This window comes from Apostichopus japonicus, chromosome 23 (genome assembly GCF_037975245.1).
Source record: "Apostichopus japonicus isolate 1M-3 chromosome 23, ASM3797524v1, whole genome shotgun sequence".
Taxonomy (NCBI): domain Eukaryota; kingdom Metazoa; phylum Echinodermata; class Holothuroidea; order Aspidochirotida; family Stichopodidae; genus Apostichopus; species Apostichopus japonicus.
Genome location: NC_092583.1, coordinates 10,775,607 through 10,792,878, shown reverse-complemented (window position 1 = coordinate 10,792,878; position 17,272 = coordinate 10,775,607). Strand labels below are relative to the sequence as shown.

Below are 17,272 nucleotides of genomic sequence, written 5' to 3'. Positions count from 1 at the left end.
TAGAGTGATGTAGTCAACACATAGTACTATACAACTAGTGGGTGGATTAGACTGATGTAGCTAACAGATATTACTAACATACAATGGGTGGATTGAAAGGATGTAGTCAACAAATAGTACTAAAAATGCAATGGGTGGATTAGAGTGATGTAGTCAAACAAAATTAGCAAACATACAATGGGTGGATTAAAGTGATACAGTCAACAAATATTACTAAACATACACTTCTTGGATGAGAGTGATATATCAAAATTTGCCCTGAATTGATAAAATTAATGTTGTAATCAATATAGAAAGAAAAAAAATAGGGCAGAGGGTTGATAAAATGAACTTTAACAAATACTAATTACCACTGAAATGGTTTAAAGTGATGTAATAAGCAATCGTTGCTAAAGATGCAATAAATGGATTGGGTTGATAACAAATTTATAAACATATTGAACAGCAAAATGTAACTCATTCCACTAGCCCGATTCAAGTTCCAATGTAGTAAATGTATGTTACAAGCCATTAATTGGGTATAGTGTAAAGTGTACTAGTAACAGTCAACGTGTTAAAGTGATGAAATATTAGTAAGTTATATTACATACCTAACAGTGAGAGATTTAAAGTCATGTAGAAAACAAACATAACTAAACACTCGTTTACATATTGGTTTAATTGACGAAATGAACACAAACTTCTCACCATCCAATGAGAAGGGTAAAGTGATAGTAATCAATCATATATCTATACAATCCACTCAAGCACTCGGTAACTATAGGTACATAAAAAAAAGAACCACAAACACACATATACATATATTTACCTATCTAACGAGCAACTGAAATGTCATGTTCATGCTAAAATGTCATAATAACGAATTATCTACTTATTATGCTACGTATAATTGATGGTAAGTATTAAATATTTTTAATTATGATTTCCACTCTTAAATATCCAAATATCTAAAAGTGATGATTATCCACCCCACCCACACACAAAAAAAACCTGTTAAAAGATTAGGCCTTATATCCTCGCATTCTGCTTGAATATGTTTTAATGTTTAGAGGAGAAAAGCTGTATTTTATTATTAAACATTTTCCGTTATATTATAATTCTACTCTTATACATCAACATATTTAAAAATTATGGTAATATTAAAACAAATTCTGAAAATGTTCATTTGTTCATTACCCTGCCCTCAACAAGAAAATAAAACAATAATAATGTAAATGACTAGGCCTAATACCAAAGCAATCTGTTTGCATGATTTTTATTCTTCTTTTTCCTGTACAAGGCTGAATCCTGGTAGATGAATTATGCAAGTACATGTTCCTTGAAGACAACCTGTTTTGATCCCGCTAGAGTTACTATACACCACTCAGTTCATCGAAGAATGCTTGCCCGAGATTTACACAAAACAAGTTGGGAGGTTACTGGGAAACTTCTGGTCTCTATATATAAAAGTGACATTGTAACAACATTTGCCATTGTCCTCTTTAAATCCTTCACTTTGCTTTAATCACCATCGCTGTTTTCATATACTATGCGTCGATATTTGTTTACATTTCTTACTTAGGGGACTGTTAGTTATGTAGTTAGGTTTAAATCATCATGCGTGTTTTTAGCTCACTCGAGTTTACGCTGAGAATTTCAAATTTGTTTATTCAGTTAAGCATATTTTGCTTGTATCACTTCATGGATATTTCTTCTGCCAATTATAAAGAAGGAACCACTTATGTCAGAATGACGTGCTTATCAATAAGTCATACCCGAAAAAAAATATATATTTTGAGAAAAAAACCTTTTTTATCGAATTTTACTTGATGGAGTAATTACAAGGAAATTGAATCTTGATGAGTTTGGCTGCCTCGGTTTTGAGATTTCACATTGTGACATAGGTATAGTTTGAAAGAGGATACGTAACACTGTAGAAAGTTCGAGGTAGTGGTAGAAAGACGGTACTTTCACGTTTCCACGGTGTAACTGTGGGTGTCACATAAGTACAAACACCACCCATCATAAAACCAGAAATCTTGAAAGAAAGAGCACTGATCCAACAGTATTTATGGAGTTACCTCAGTGATAATTAATTTAGAGGTACATATGTTGTCATGGTAAATATAGTTATTCTATAACGAGAATCGATGCGTGAGTGGTTATGGATAGTGTCAGTAAGTGAATGGAGTTACAGCATATGGTGGAGAGGATATGGAGATTTAATTACGTCATCAAATGTCCACACTGACGCATGTCTTCTCTTCTCTTGGAAAACTAGAAGTATGTTAGAATTTAAAACAGCATTTTGCGTTTGTCGCCGTTTTCCACTTTTTCACAAGTCCATCGAGTTTTTTTTCATATATCAATCACAAAACTGCAGGTAGCAGATGCAAATCGTTCGTTAGAAAATTGGGAAAATATTTTTCTTAATATAGTTAATAAGCATGCTCCCCTAAAAGAAAAAAGGGTCAAAATAAAAAATCAGCCCAAGTGGTTCAATGCTGAGATAAGTCAAGCCATTAAAATGAGGAATTCGTCAAAATTAAAAGATCAAGAGATATATCGATTCTGGAGAAACAAAGTTGTAAGTTTAATTCGATCGGCTAAACAAAGTTATTTCAGAGATTCTATTGTTAAGGGCAAAGGCGATTCCAAAGCTATTTGGCAAATCCTTAGAAATGTTCAGTCTAATGATACTAATATGAAAAGTCAGCAGAAAATAGCACGATAATCAACAATGGTAACCTAGAAACAGATCCAATCGATATCGCTAAGTCATTTAACGAATTCTTTACGTCTGTATCGTCTAAGTATCTGATTGGTGTTAACAACAATGTGGATAATGATTATTTAGCAAGTATTAAAGAGTTTGTTTCTTCCAAATTACGCAATGGTGTTGCATTCCAAATTCCAGAGGTGACTGATGAATTTGTCTACAAAGCGCTTATTTCAATGGATGCTACTAAAGCCACCGGTCTGGACGGTATTAGCCGCTATCTTCTAAAGTTATCTGCTAGTGAAATAACAAACAGTATCACCAATGTACTGAATAGTTGCATCAGAAACTCCGTCTTTCCTACTAAGTGGAAGAAAGCCAAAGTTGTTCCCATTTACAAGAGTGATTCAAATCTAGAAGTATCCAATTATCGACCCATTTCAATCTTGCCTGTATTATCTAAGATATTAGAAAAACACGTTCATGGTGCTTTATCCAAGTTTTTAAATGCATTTGGTCTAATACGATCGTCCCAGTCAGGTTTTAGAAAAGGGCACTCTTGTGAAACTGCATTACTAAAGATAATCGACGACTGGAATAAATCTATTGATAGTGGATATCTTATAGGATCTGTATTTCTAGACCTGAGAAAAGCATTTGACCTATAGTAAACCATTCTATTCTAATAAATACGTTATCTGTATATGGTCTTTCCGAAAGCTCTGTTGCATGGTTTAAGTCGTATTTATGTAATAGACAACAATCTACATGTGTAAATGGTGTATTTTCCCCCTTACTGCCAGTAACATGTGGGGTGCCACAGGGCTCAATCTTGGGCCCGTTGCTCTTTGTTTTGTTTATTAATGACATGGGTCAAAGTATTAATTATTGCAATGCGGACATGTATGCAGACGATACAACAATTCATATGAAAGGCAAGTCTATGGATGATTTAAATACCAAACTTAATGAGGATATAGCTAATGTTTGCAAATGGTGCAAGAAAAATGAAATGGTTATAAATAGTAATAAAACTAAAAGCATGTTGATTGGTTCAAGACAAAGGTTGAAATCCATTCCAAATAACAAATTAAATATTGCCGTCGAAGATTCTATAATTGAAAGTGTATGCTGTGAAAAGATTTTGGGCGTAAAAATCGACAATGTATTATCTTGGAATGAACAAGTCGATTCTGTTTGCAAGCTCGTTTCCAGTAGATTGGCTCTTCTTAGACGTATAAAACCATTCATTGATACCAATACTTGTATTCTATTTTATAATGGATATATTTTACCGATGGTTGAGTACTGTAGTTTAGTATGGGGAAATAGTAATGCCAGAAATGTTCTCAGACTTAGTCGTTTACAGAAAGCTGCAGCAAGAATTATTCTCAATGCAACATTTGATGATAGATCTGAAGACCTTTTTAAAACTTTAAACTGGTCCTCACTTGAAAAACGTTTAAAATGTAAAAAATTGACAATGTTGTATAGGTCTTTAAATGGTCTGACTCCACAGTATGTTGTGGAAATGTTCCGCCACACAAATGATATACATAACCACTCTCTAAGGTCCACCACACGAAATAATTTATTTTTAGAGGGTGGTAATACCCAGTATCACCAGAAAACATTTTCATATCTTGCTGAAAAGGAATGGAACGAATTATCAAAGGAGTGTAAGAATGCCAAGTCTTTAAATACTTTTAAACGTTCTATGCAGGACTTTAACTAATTTTTTATGCTCTTAATTTCTTTTAATTGATTGTTCCATGTTGTATTTTATGTATTGTAAATTTTTATTTTCATTGTCGTCTTATTTTAATTTATTTTATTGTTATTATTATTATTTTATATGTTTATATTTTTTCATTTCACTATTTGTTATTTTACTTCAGGGCCTCGGGGGAGATTAGCTTTACGCTAACCGAGTTACCCTTTAATGTTAAATAAATAAAATAAATAAATAAATAAAACAGCAAACTAAGATAAAAGCCAAGTTTTCTCTGCCAAAAGCGTTAATTGGCGAGTGGTTAAGGACATTTGCAGATATGGAGAAAAGTGTCCTCCGACAAATTACACATTTAATATTAATCCCATACAGTTCCCCTAACCCACTGCTTTGAATCCAATCAATCAGAAATGCAGGTTTAGTTTTGAGCCGTTGCTAAAAATAGATTCAAAACATCGAGTTGGCAAGTTGATTAAACCAGCGCGCTGGACTCAAACAGCTCCCTGTTACAACTGCCATAGACAATCTACACAAATCAATGATGGTGTTGTATTACGTATTGGCCAATGACGTTGGTAGCTTTTAAATATTCATATGATGGGCGAGGTTTATTTGGATCCCAACGGAAAATATCTTTGAGAAAAACAAAGTTGAAAGGTTGTAAATATTTCGACTTTTATGCCACCATTTGAAGTAAAACTTGGATAGATAAGCTAGTTATGTATGTCGTTATGGCATCGTGGAAGCAGTGAGGTTGAGAAAAACCATAGAAAAGATCGCAAAATGCTGATTTAAAACATATAGAATAACTAACTTGACGCAACAAAATTGTAGAAAATATGAACAGTGACATGTGGATAGCAGAGTATATGGATGGTCAGATATATATTTTTTTTTGTAATATAATAAATCAGTTTCTGTACAATTATGAATTTAATCATAAATAATATGGAGTATCCATTTCTTTATTTTGCTACTCGTGATATAATTTCTAAGGAGGACGAATTAATGAGCGTTGTTAAAGTCTCAGTACTTGTTTGCAAAATTTAAACTTCGACCTTTCCAGCTTACTGCGCTAAAAGCTCAGAATAAAATTCACCAGCATTTTTAACGAGTCCGTAGATTTAAAAAAACCTCAATCAAAATTTGCAAGCCCCGCCCACCAGATCAAACCTCTCTGTTTTGTTTACGAACGTTAGGCCTAGTGTAATGAACATGCTGACATGGGCGGTCGCAATGATTTTAAGGTATATCGTTCGCGCCATAAGGGTAACAGAAAATACATTTATTTGTTTTCGATTGCGACAGCTTTTCTCTATTAACTCATCTGGTCAGAGTGCATGCATAATAACAACATTGAATCTACTTCGGAAGTTTGTTTTCCTTAATTCATCATCAAGTCAGGTATTGAGACAATAACATAAAGTTTTGTTTTTAACTTTTTTCATGCATTGTGCATATTTCATACTTAAAATTAAGAAGTGCAAGTATTGTGAGGGTTTATCGGAACCTCAACGCTTCTGTAACATAGCCATTCTTTGTTGCGTAGAAACATTGAACAGCAATTAATACAAAATTACTATGTGATTGCATGTGATTTGTATTATAGTTTGCTATAAGAAGATTATAATAGAATGGAAGTTTAATCTACAAATATCCAACTGGTGGTTCCTTCGGGCTTGTCATCGTCGTCGATGACATTCTTGTGTTGTGTATAGTTCCGACTGAGGAAACGTTCCATCAAGACCACTGCAGCATCGAATTTCTTCTTTACTACCATTCGTCTTAGATCTTCTCTGACGTAGGGTCTTCGATAGGGCCATGTAATAGTTTATTCTGTATGCTACTTTAAGTCCCTTGTACCCGCTGCAGACATTTTAATGCTTTCCTCGAAGATATTAACTACGGTTTCTCACGCATGATCATAAAGAATTAGGTTAGAAATTGTATAAAAAAAGGTATTGTATTTAATTGTATTTACATGTCCTATATTTACGCCTTTCATAATAAAGAGATTGCAATAGTACGCAGCTTTTCGATCTCGACGATTACGGGGTGTAGGTGGAAATGACTTGGGAAATTTCTTGGCTCCAGTTGTGATTGTGGAAAATTTATAATTAAGAGTTATCTGTTGCTATATATAGTGTTCTATTAATTCGACCAATTAAATCTAGAAAGGCATGTGCACGTTATAGGTCTACATGCATGTTCCCTTCCCATTGGTTTGTCCCCTCTCTCATGTAGCCAGCTGTTCTACTAAAGTACGTACTCTTGTATTTATATATCAACAAGTATGATAAACTCGGTACACGAAATGTGCATAAAAAAACTTCAACAGACAGTAACTCTTGCACTTGCAATTATTATCCCGCCGGTTGTGGAGTCAGCGGCACCGCCATCGACCACGTCTTTGAATGACAATTAGCCAAACTGGATGCAGTATACAAACAAAAGCCTGTAGAATAGGAAAATATTTCAATCGCCAACATCCCATCCAATGCCAATGCCAAAGACGCATAACTGTTTCTTGAAAAATATTTAACAAATTAAGGAAGAGAAAACCTCTTTGATACAAAGAACATGCTGTGGCTGAAATGTACATGTGGTTATATGATAAATACATTCAAACTATGGAAATTATATATATTTAAAAAAATGTTACATCTTTAGATAAAGTCTTGCACTCCATCTAAGACATGACAATAATAAATATTCAATGAGTCGATGCTTAATTCTACTTCTAACAAAGTATGCATTATTAGTACATAGGGGGAGGGGGGACGCCACTCAATGAAACAAAAGAAAACACCGAAATAAACATAAAACATAAATCTGAAATAAAGTGTTTTTATTTAAATTTTATGCCCTTAACTGCCTACCCTTTTCACCAAACATCAACAATTAACAGATATGTATGCTTACATATACTTCTAACATAAACATCTAACATATAATTCTAACATATACTTCTAATATATACTTCTAACATATATACTTCTAACATATATACATCTAACATATACTTTTAAAATATGTATACAATTGAGGCCGTTAGTTTCCTAATGTATAGCTTTCATCATCTGATACAAGCTTGGGCAGAAATAATCTTGTCTGTTTGTTGTATTAATGTCATCCCATCTGCTTGACAAAGTTTAATTCAAGTTGTTTAATGTACTAACAAAACACAGTAAGTGCCAGTGGCGGAGCGTCCATATAGTCAGGGGCGGATGTCCCCCCCCCCCCCTGACGGACTCAGATGGACTGCTGGCGCCCTTTTCAGCTCTTTACCACTTTTTACTTATTCGCGATTATTGACTTTTTTATTGCGCTCTCATCTTCTTATTGACATTTGTCACATTTTATTGGTGTAATTTGGCGATGACACCTATTTATTCTTCGTTTATCTGCTAATTAGCCAGGCCCGGAAAGGGTCATTTCCGGCGATCTAGGGAGTATCTTTACTCAAAAAAATTCTGTACGCTACGCGCCAACTAGTGGTGCCGCTCCGCTTAGATAGTGTCGAAAGCGCCCTACAGACCATTCTCGTCCCTCCTGACCAATACCCCTAGCTCCGCCACTGGTAAGTGCCACACTTTAATAACACGATACACTGGATTACATTCAAATAAGAACCAGGGTGCAAACTAGGTTATTGTTACCAATTAAGGCTTAACATTGGAACTTACGGGAACCCTTCATATGGAAATCTGTGACGAACACAAAAATTCAAGTAAGATGTTAGGTTTATTCCGTGAAAGGAAGAGCCTGAATATGAAGCAAATCAGATATTGTACGTTAATCTCTTAGTAATACAGTTGGACGCCAACTATTTACAAACAAACAAAAAAGTTCGTCGTTTCCAATTACAGAAGATTGACAGCTATTTACAATAAAGTTCTTTCATGCCATAGAAAGTCGGTCAATATGTATTAAAATTTAGAGTTGGCAACCTTTTTAAATTAAAGCTCCTTATACAGAGGTAATCGGCAGTTGCAATTTAGCAAAAAAGTACATTTTCACAAACAGGATTTCAAAACTAACTTCTTAACTCCATGTTTTTACAGTTGATCGAATCTTTTTACAATAAAGTTCTTGACTGAACTTTGCAGATAATGTTACAACTATTTAAATTGATGCTCTTCATTTTTTAAACAATTGATTGACAACATCTGCTTTCAAATAAATTCTTCACTTGTATATGCAGTTGATTTGACAGCTATTTGCAATTTATTTTATTTATTTAAGTTCTTCACTCTCACACACATTTGATCGGTGGCTAGTTAAATAATTAAGTTATTAAATGAAATCCTTAGACTGAGCGTAAGGTATATGCAGGTGTTTATGGAGTTTACGTTGATCTCGAATTTAACATGGAGACACAGATAATAGAGTTGACATCATTATTTCGAACATTGATATATGTCACTTTCCAGGTTTAGCCAGTAAATTGTGGATGATACATCTGTCAATTTGCAAACAGTAAAGAGTAATACATTTTTCCATTGAATTCCTCCTCCTCCTCCTCTTCCTCTTAAGTCAAAGAGCTTCAATCAAATACGGATGTTTTTGAAAGTATGATTGGTGACGGTAACTGTCCAATACTAATTACATCATATAACATGATAGTGTGAGCTTATTGCACCAATAAAACAGACAAACTACCAGTTATAATCGTGACTAGGTAGTCAAATCCTTTGAAGGGAGTGTAAACATAGTTATCACTAATATGGCATTGATGCATTCTTTACACGTATCGGTCTACGTTATGCTAATTCACTGACCCGAATATTCAATGCCTACAACTCGTAACCTATTGATAACAATGACATTGCAAGTGCCTGTACAAAAGCAGGAGGAAGTTCACGATTGCCATAGCCAAATGACCAAGGACGTTATTGTGCCCGCCCCTACCCTGTTCTAGGATCAACCGTCTGAGCATAAAAAAAGCGTGATAAAGGCTGATATTAATTATAAAACTGTCTCTCTAAAAAGTAAGTTGAGATATCAAAATATATAAAAGTATTAAGGTTAACAACACATGTAAAAAAAATCTCATTGGTCTGCAATATCAAACAATATCCAGTGAAATTGTTCACTGTTTGTCTCATCTAATACCAGTATAATGTTTACCGAGTGTAATGGACGCCATTGTCCATTTATGATAACCGTGCCTCAGACATGCTAGCGGTTTGTTTGCACGTCTTTTCTGAGGTATCAATTTCTTTCAATATTCCATTGACTTATGTATAGGCTAAATGTCCTTATTGCACGATAACACATTCTTCCTCATGAATATTCAAAAATTACCAAATAGAATATGTGAAATATGTAACCATTAAGAACTAGATTACAAAGAGACTGTACGTTCGATATATTTGTGCCTCTTTGGCACGTGTTAGGGAATATTAATGGCGTTAATGGAAAAGAATTCTCCTCTTAATCGAATAATGTTATAATCTTTGTTAGGCTCATGAGATTTTACCGATAGGAAAGAAACGATATCCCCAACTCATCATAATTTCGTCTACTGATTGATGATACATGTTCCATGTTGACATAATAACGGTAACCGTTGCATTTATAACGTACCGATTTAGCGCTAGCGTATAGGATTCGCACTATATGTATGGTTCAACGATAAGGAAGTGTAAGGTATCGTTACGTTTGTATTGCACAAATAGCCAAGAATACATTCCGTACAATGAAACCAACAACCGTTTTCGACGAAAATCAATTAAGCTTAAATTCGTTTTCTGTCACTTCCTTGTTGACAGCATGTCTCATTCAAATCGAGTAAACTATTTTATTTGCGGATACACTCAGGCGTATTAGACAAAGTCGCCAATTGGTCACAGGTTAAAAATAATCAGCGATTTTTTACGTTTGAATGTATAACCTTCCTATGACTTGGTTTGAATGGAAAACTAAACATCACCACAAATGACGACAGTCTATTCCATTCATATGACCTTTTTGACCAATATTAACAAGTGTCCCATTAACCGTTTGTCTAATATGAAACGTGAATTTGAGGTTGTTCACAATTCTTCATTTTGGTACAAGCGTATTTGTCAATGTTTTGTTGTTTTTGTACCTCTTACCTATAAATCATAATTCACGGCCTACATCCCATAGTGAGCCTCATGCACAATGCGTATCAAGAACATCCGCCGTACCAATGAGCACTGAGCATTTTGGGACATATAGTTGTTCACACATATACACAAGGCCACACCGACGAGCATATGAAACACTTAACAACCCCCACCCCAACCCTACCACCGCATTGGCATTTGGAAAAGTGCATGTCCAACCATAGTATGGTGCCACCTTTTGGTAACAATTGCACATTAAACCTCAGAGTTTAGTTGCAGCGTCACCAATGGTGTAAGGTTGGACGACAATTGCAGTACCACATTCGCACAATTATCAATGGAGTACAAAAGTGAGCGCTACCATAAAGACCAGCTTCAAGTTCGAATAAAATCATCAACAAAATTCAAAACCACATATCAAAGACATCATGTATGATTACAGGGGTGTGTCGGAGTGAGCCCCCAGTCCCCTTTAAAATTACTTATGGCACTCCAACGATGTAACCTGTTTAATAAATAGATACAGAAATATGACGAAAAAATACACCAAACCTGATCCGACTGAAGAGAATGAAAATAAACTATCCTACACAGGCTTAGAACAGTTAATAAGTCCTGTTTACTGAAGACTAATAAATTTATATCATAAAAACATTTAAAATAATTCAAAACCACATATCAAAGACACCATGTATGATTGCAAGGGTGTGTCGGGGTGAACCCCTAGTCCCCTTTAAACTTACACAAAGATGCAAGTACCTTTTTGAACAAACTTGCACTCAGACCTTATTTATATATGATCTAAATTCCACATTACCATATTCGAAATCTTAAGTTTAAAGCTTTTTCTGTAGGACAAATGCTATAGGAACATGTTTTGGCCGAAATATGCAGCTTATTGGTTAAGCTATCAACTTTAGACAACGGAATATCTCGTTCAAGTCTACGTACTGTTAAACTGCAACTACTAACAGCATTTTCTTTTTACGTCGAACATTTGGCAAACAATTATTTCTGATTTACTTATAACTTGGAAAAAAGGAACGAAATTTATGTCTAGAATGGCACTGAAACCATTGACCTGCGCTCTACGAACTTCGCCATCCATCCATTCATATTTGAATTAATTATGGCAATTAGTTCATATAATTAAAAATATTACTGTTCTTGTATGAGATCGAAAACCCATTCCTACCTGCTACATGAAAGACCCAATAAATGTAGCCCGGTGATTATAGGTTCTCGAAAACGGTTTGATTGAGTAAATACGATTTTTTTTTATTTCATTCATCTTATTTGTGCTTTACTACAGCTGAATTCTAATACTTTCATGGCTTACTCCCTTTTTGCCCATTTGTCTCAAAATTAAACTTGTGTAGATATTCGTAATATACTGACTCATTCCCTTTTTCGTCAATAATTGTTCTCTTGCTTGGATTTTCGTTTCCCATTTTAGCATCTGGAATTTCATAGGCTACCGACTCGTTTTCATTGATGATAACTCTAGAATACTGTTTATTCGAGTTGGGGCTGTTTTCAGAGATTGTGGTTGCTTCAGTGTTTGAAGTAATGGTTCTAGTTACACCACCGGTATCAATATCGCAATAATCGTAGCCTACATTCACCGAAGAGGTTACATTAGCAACAGATTTGGAATTTGACTCGGTATGTCTACTTTTCCGGTAAAGTAGAACAAACATTATTGACAACGCAAATAAAAGGAACCCTATGACAGTGACTAGCGAAACAACAAGAAATGAATTTACAGGTGGTTTACTTGAACCTGTGTTAGAGGCTGATGTTTTTGGTGCTGATTTTTCGGGAGAACTGACCAATGTGAGCAAGGGTACAGATTTCATGGGATTGATGGCCAACGTTAAGTTTGCTGTAGAACGTTCAGTAAGGATGTTACCAGAACAAAACAAGTCTACATCACCTGTAAAGTTACTATCACTAGGGACAGTTACTGTTATCATGGCTCCAACCACAGATAACTCAATACCAGACTCGTTCAGTTTCTTCGGAGTAGACCACTGCACAGATGAAGTTGGTAAAGATGAGCATGTATAATTCTTTGTTTGTCCTGGATACAATATCGCTGGATCAGTAGCAGTAACTATTGGATCAATGAAAATAATCAGTTCCTCGTGAACATTAATAGGACCAATGGAACACCGGTCTATGTCGGTAACTGGTGCTACGCCATCACGTTCGCATGTAAACACAGTGCCATTTTGACTTACAGATGATTGTACATTTATCCTGTTATAACGTGTCATCGTCCATACAAGGTCTGTTATTTCATCGAATGTTGTATTACTATCTGAACTCCAGCTAATGGACCCTACCACTGACGTAGAACTATAACATTTTAAAGTCACGGTTTGTCCAACAATGATACCATCAGTGTAGTTTGAAGTACAATATGTCTGTTCAATTGGTAATGGTGAAATTGTCAGGTTTGTGGAAGTAGTAAAGTCTACCAAAGTTACTTTGCAAAAGAATGTCTGGTTAGTACTAATTATAAATGAAGTAGTTTGTTCGGTGTAAACTGTAGCATCGTCCAGTCCCGTTGAACCTGATGGAATCTGTTGTCCTGTTTCATTTGTTATCACCATGGTGATGTCATCTTCTGGGCTTGTGTTTGACACTGTACATCTCAGTGATATCAATTCTCCAGCTAATACAATGTCGTTTGATCTCGTAACCAGAGACACTGTCTGCGCAGAACACTGACTCTCAAACACCAGCAATAGATGAAAGAAATAAGCAAGTAACGGAACGAAAAGCAATATCCACCGAAGATAAACCATTTTGGCTTCAATACGTGAACTGCTACAAACAGAAACAAGCAAGAGTTCATAACCGTATAGCTACAACAACATGCATACGGTTTTGTTTTCGAAGATGATTCACAACGGTCATGTTTACCAATTTATATGAAATTTGCGGCTGTACAGCTCTCAGATAGATATTTAGTATTACAAAAACAAAATATAACACGAACACGATTTCTCTAAATAAACAGATTTTCCCAATTCCGCTAGAAAACTCAAAACAGTAGTATATAGCTGAATCTTGTATGGAGTGCACTGTAGGACTATTGTCAGGTTTGGGGTAACTGTGAGACTTTAGGAAGTTACGGTGCATACGGTTAAGACTAATGATCAAATGTTCGGCTTGTTCCATGTAAATAACAGGAACACGATGGGTAAGTACTGAATGGTATATTTTTGACCATTTCATCTAATATCACCATATTGATGTTATCCTCCTTTTGGATTCGTATTTGACACCGTACATCGTAGCGAAACCGATTCTCCAACTGATATAATATCGTCCAATCTTGTAAACAGAGATACTGTGTGACCAGAACACTGATTCTAAAAGAGCAGCAGTACATAGAAAACCATTGATCCTCCAATAAAATTCATTCTCGCAATTTAAGTAGAGTTGAATGAACGAATAATATACATGCGGGAAAAAACCTTTCCAGTGAACGTTAAATACGGATATTCTCGAGGTATTATTCACACCTGCAACAATGAACTTAAGTGGCTGCACATTGCTGAAAGAAACAAAATAATAATTGCAGTGACGTATCATGAAGTGGATTTCTCAAATTGATGGCGATGTATAATAAATTATATAATGTAGTGCATCTATCAACTATAGCTATTGTGTGACCAGAACATTGCATGTCAGAGGTCAATAGCACGTTGAGATTGTAAACCAACATAAAACGAAAAGGAACTCATTTTCCAGAAATGGTAACTTTTTGTTAGAAATTGAAACAGTAAACAATTCAGCTCAGTGTCGTTGTGTAAGCCATTAGTTTAAGTGTAAAGTATATAGATAGTTCTTGGAGGATAACACACATTTCGATTTAACATTACTGTTACATTAACAGTGAAGAGGCGAAATGAGTTGACGAGAGCCTTTAAACTTTTGGATCTGTTATGAGCTACTCTGCTGTTGCATGAACTAGTTTCACTATGTAATTTCTGTATATAATATCCGTGGTACGTGGTGATGTTTTTGTCAAATTGGTATTATGGAAGTGTGGTTCGATGCTCGAATGTTTCCTCTATAATAAGTATACCATAAGACAAAAACAAAACTGTAGAACACAATATCAGCAAATTAGAAACAAACCTTTACCTTCTAGAGAGTTGTCTCTAACACAAATTCACGAACTGTCTTGATTCAAAACTGGATCTCTTGTACTGAATACTTGATTTACGTTCCAACGAAAGAAATGCAATAAAACTGAATTTATGTTAGTATTGCTGATAGAGTATCAATCGTTAAGTTTACAAAGGCATGTAGTTGAGGACACTTACACAAGCGCATTTCCGTCTGCCATATAGGTTTGTTACCTACAGTTATACAAGCGTATCAATATTTGCACTCCCAAAGTACTCAATTCACTGACTCGTAACGTTCAGATGTAGTTATATATAGTTTACAGGAAGTAAAAGCAAATCTGTGTATGACCGTTATAATGACCACCTTTGTTGACTTCCATAGAACATCATATGTAACACCATATATGATCATTGTGAAAGATGAGTCCATACTGTGTCGTTAAAGTAGGCTAGTGTGTCACCTAACTGATGCAAACATACATGTTGCTGTTGTATTATAATTTAACACCCAGAGATCATCATATACTAATTCGTGCTACATGCCTTTCAAACGGCTCGTACATTACCATACGATGGTACTTTTGACTTTTGTCAACCTATTTAGTTGATGCCTTTCATTGATGTCATCTTAATGCCATTTTACAACAGCATCATATGTGTTCTATGAGACTACTGCTTTGCAAATAGGCTACCATGTTTATGCGTTTACCGCTCTACGGTTAACGTGTGTTATTCCTTTCAATGATTCTATAATCTTCTCAGAAGACTATAATTTCCTTTGCTTTAAGAAGATTATAATAGAATGGTTGTTTAATCTGCAAAATATTCAATTGGTGGTTACTTTGGGCTTGCCAACGTCGTCGATGGTATTATTGTGTTGTGTATAGTTCCGCCTGAAGAAACGTGCATTGGTCAGGGTTCAGCTTAGGGTCAGAGCGATCTATAATTATAATTGAAGCGTGAAGCACGTGTACGCATCACGTGCTTTAAATTCCTTCCAGACCGCAAGGGCATAAAACTTCATTCATTTTTACCATTCGTTTTTAGAACTTCTCTGACATAGTGTCCTCGATAGGGTCATTTAATAATCTGGAATATATTTAATGCTGAGGACATTTTTTAATGCTTTCCTGGAAGATATTTACTACGGTGTCTCACGCATGATCATAAAGAATTAGCTGAGATATGTATCTTACATGCCCTAAGTTTCACCGTTTAGAAGAATGCGATTGCAGACGCAGGTATTCGATCTCGACGAGCCTGGGTGGTAGTAGGTGGAGGTAACTTGGAAATTTCTTTGCTCCAGTTTTGGTTGTGGCAAATTTCTAATTAAGAGTTATCTTTTTGCTAGAGTTCGTTTAATTTGACCAATTAACAGTTTGTAAAGAACAGCCCGTCATAGGAGCCTGCTTCAACTTTCTAGGTCGTGTTGTCACTTACAGCTAAACGGCACAAATCTCACCAAATTAAAGTGGAACAAGTATAGACTTTATAATACCTCTATAGTAGACTTTCGTCTTAGCATAGGAAGGCCTGTGCACTTTATATGTATACGCAGCATGCATGTTGCATTTCCATTGGTTTGTTCCCTCTCTCATGTAGCCAGCTGTTCTGCCAAAGTACGTACTCTTGGATTTACATATGTAGAAGTATATATACTCGGTACACGCAATGTGCATAAAGAAATTCAATAGACAGTTACGCTTGCACTTGCAACTATTGTCCCGCCTGTTGTGGAGTCTGCGGCACATGCCATCGCCAACGTCTTTGATTAGCAATTTGCCAAACTGGATGCAGTATACAAACAAGCCTGTAGAATAGGACAATATTTCGATTGCCAACATCCCGTCCGTAGGCCAATGCCTCAACATCTAAGAAGACAACCCCTAAATAGATGCAACTTAGGAGGATCATCGCCTACACAACTCAATCGCAGTACAACTTACTAGAAATCCAACCTCCTATAAAACACACCGTTAGAAGGTACTGATGAATAAATCTATAGGACAATAAGAAAGATATAGACACATAGCCGTTTCTTGAAAAATCTAACGAATTAAGGAAGAGAAACGTCTTCTTGATACAAATAACATGCTCTGACTGAGGAGAATGAAATGGACATGTGATCATATGATAAATACATTCAAATTATGAACATTATATATATTTCAAAATGTTACATGTTTAAAGAACGCCTTGCTCTCCATCTAAGACATGACAATAATAAATATTCAATGAGTCGATGCATACTTCTACTACCATCAATGTCTGTTTTATTATAATTTAAAAGGGGGGAAAACACCACTCAATAAAAGCAAAAACAAACACCGAATGAAACATTATCTTAGGTTAAGTGTGTTAACTGACTACCCTGTTTACCGAAAAAAAAATCAACAGCTATATATGTTTACTTATACTTCTAACATAAACTTGTAACATATATATCTAACATATACTTCTAACATATATACTTCTAACATATACTTCGAACATATATACATCTAACATATACTTCTAACATATACTTCTATACAATTAAGGCCGTTAGTTTCCTTTTGTATAGTTTTCATCATCTGATACAAGCTTGGACAGAAATTAT

At 35.2% G+C, this 17,272-nt stretch overlaps 2 protein-coding genes across 4 annotated transcripts in view; one reads left to right on the top strand and one right to left on the bottom strand.

Annotated features, from left to right (window-relative positions):
• Positions 1 to 3,621, top strand: part of LOC139964485 (uncharacterized) — a 49,837-nt gene extending 46,216 nt beyond the window's left edge. For all 3 annotated transcript variants that reach the window (XM_071966073.1, XM_071966072.1, XM_071966074.1), the window contains one exon: positions 1,280 to 3,621. In XM_071966073.1, coding sequence (XP_071822174.1) covers positions 1,280 to 1,294 — 15 coding nt within the window. In that variant the 3' untranslated portion in view covers positions 1,295 to 3,621. The remainder of the gene's footprint in view (positions 1 to 1,279) is intronic.
• Positions 3,622 to 7,301: 3,680 nt separating this feature from the next.
• LOC139964486 (uncharacterized) lies at positions 7,302 to 14,915 on the bottom strand. Its single transcript, XM_071966075.1, has 2 exons — positions 14,687 to 14,915; positions 7,302 to 14,093 (listed from the first exon to the last, which is right to left on the bottom strand). Exon 2 carries the CDS (start codon positions 13,336 to 13,338, stop codon positions 11,854 to 11,856), a length of 1,485 nt encoding a protein of 494 aa, XP_071822176.1. The 5' UTR covers positions 13,339 to 14,093; positions 14,687 to 14,915; the 3' UTR covers positions 7,302 to 11,853.
• Positions 14,916 to 17,272: the final 2,357 nt, after the last annotated feature.

Coding starts and splice junctions, on each gene's coding strand:
- LOC139964486 (XM_071966075.1), bottom strand. CDS start 13,338: ATGGTTTATCTTCGGTGGATATTGCTTTTCGTTCCGTTACTTGCTTAT.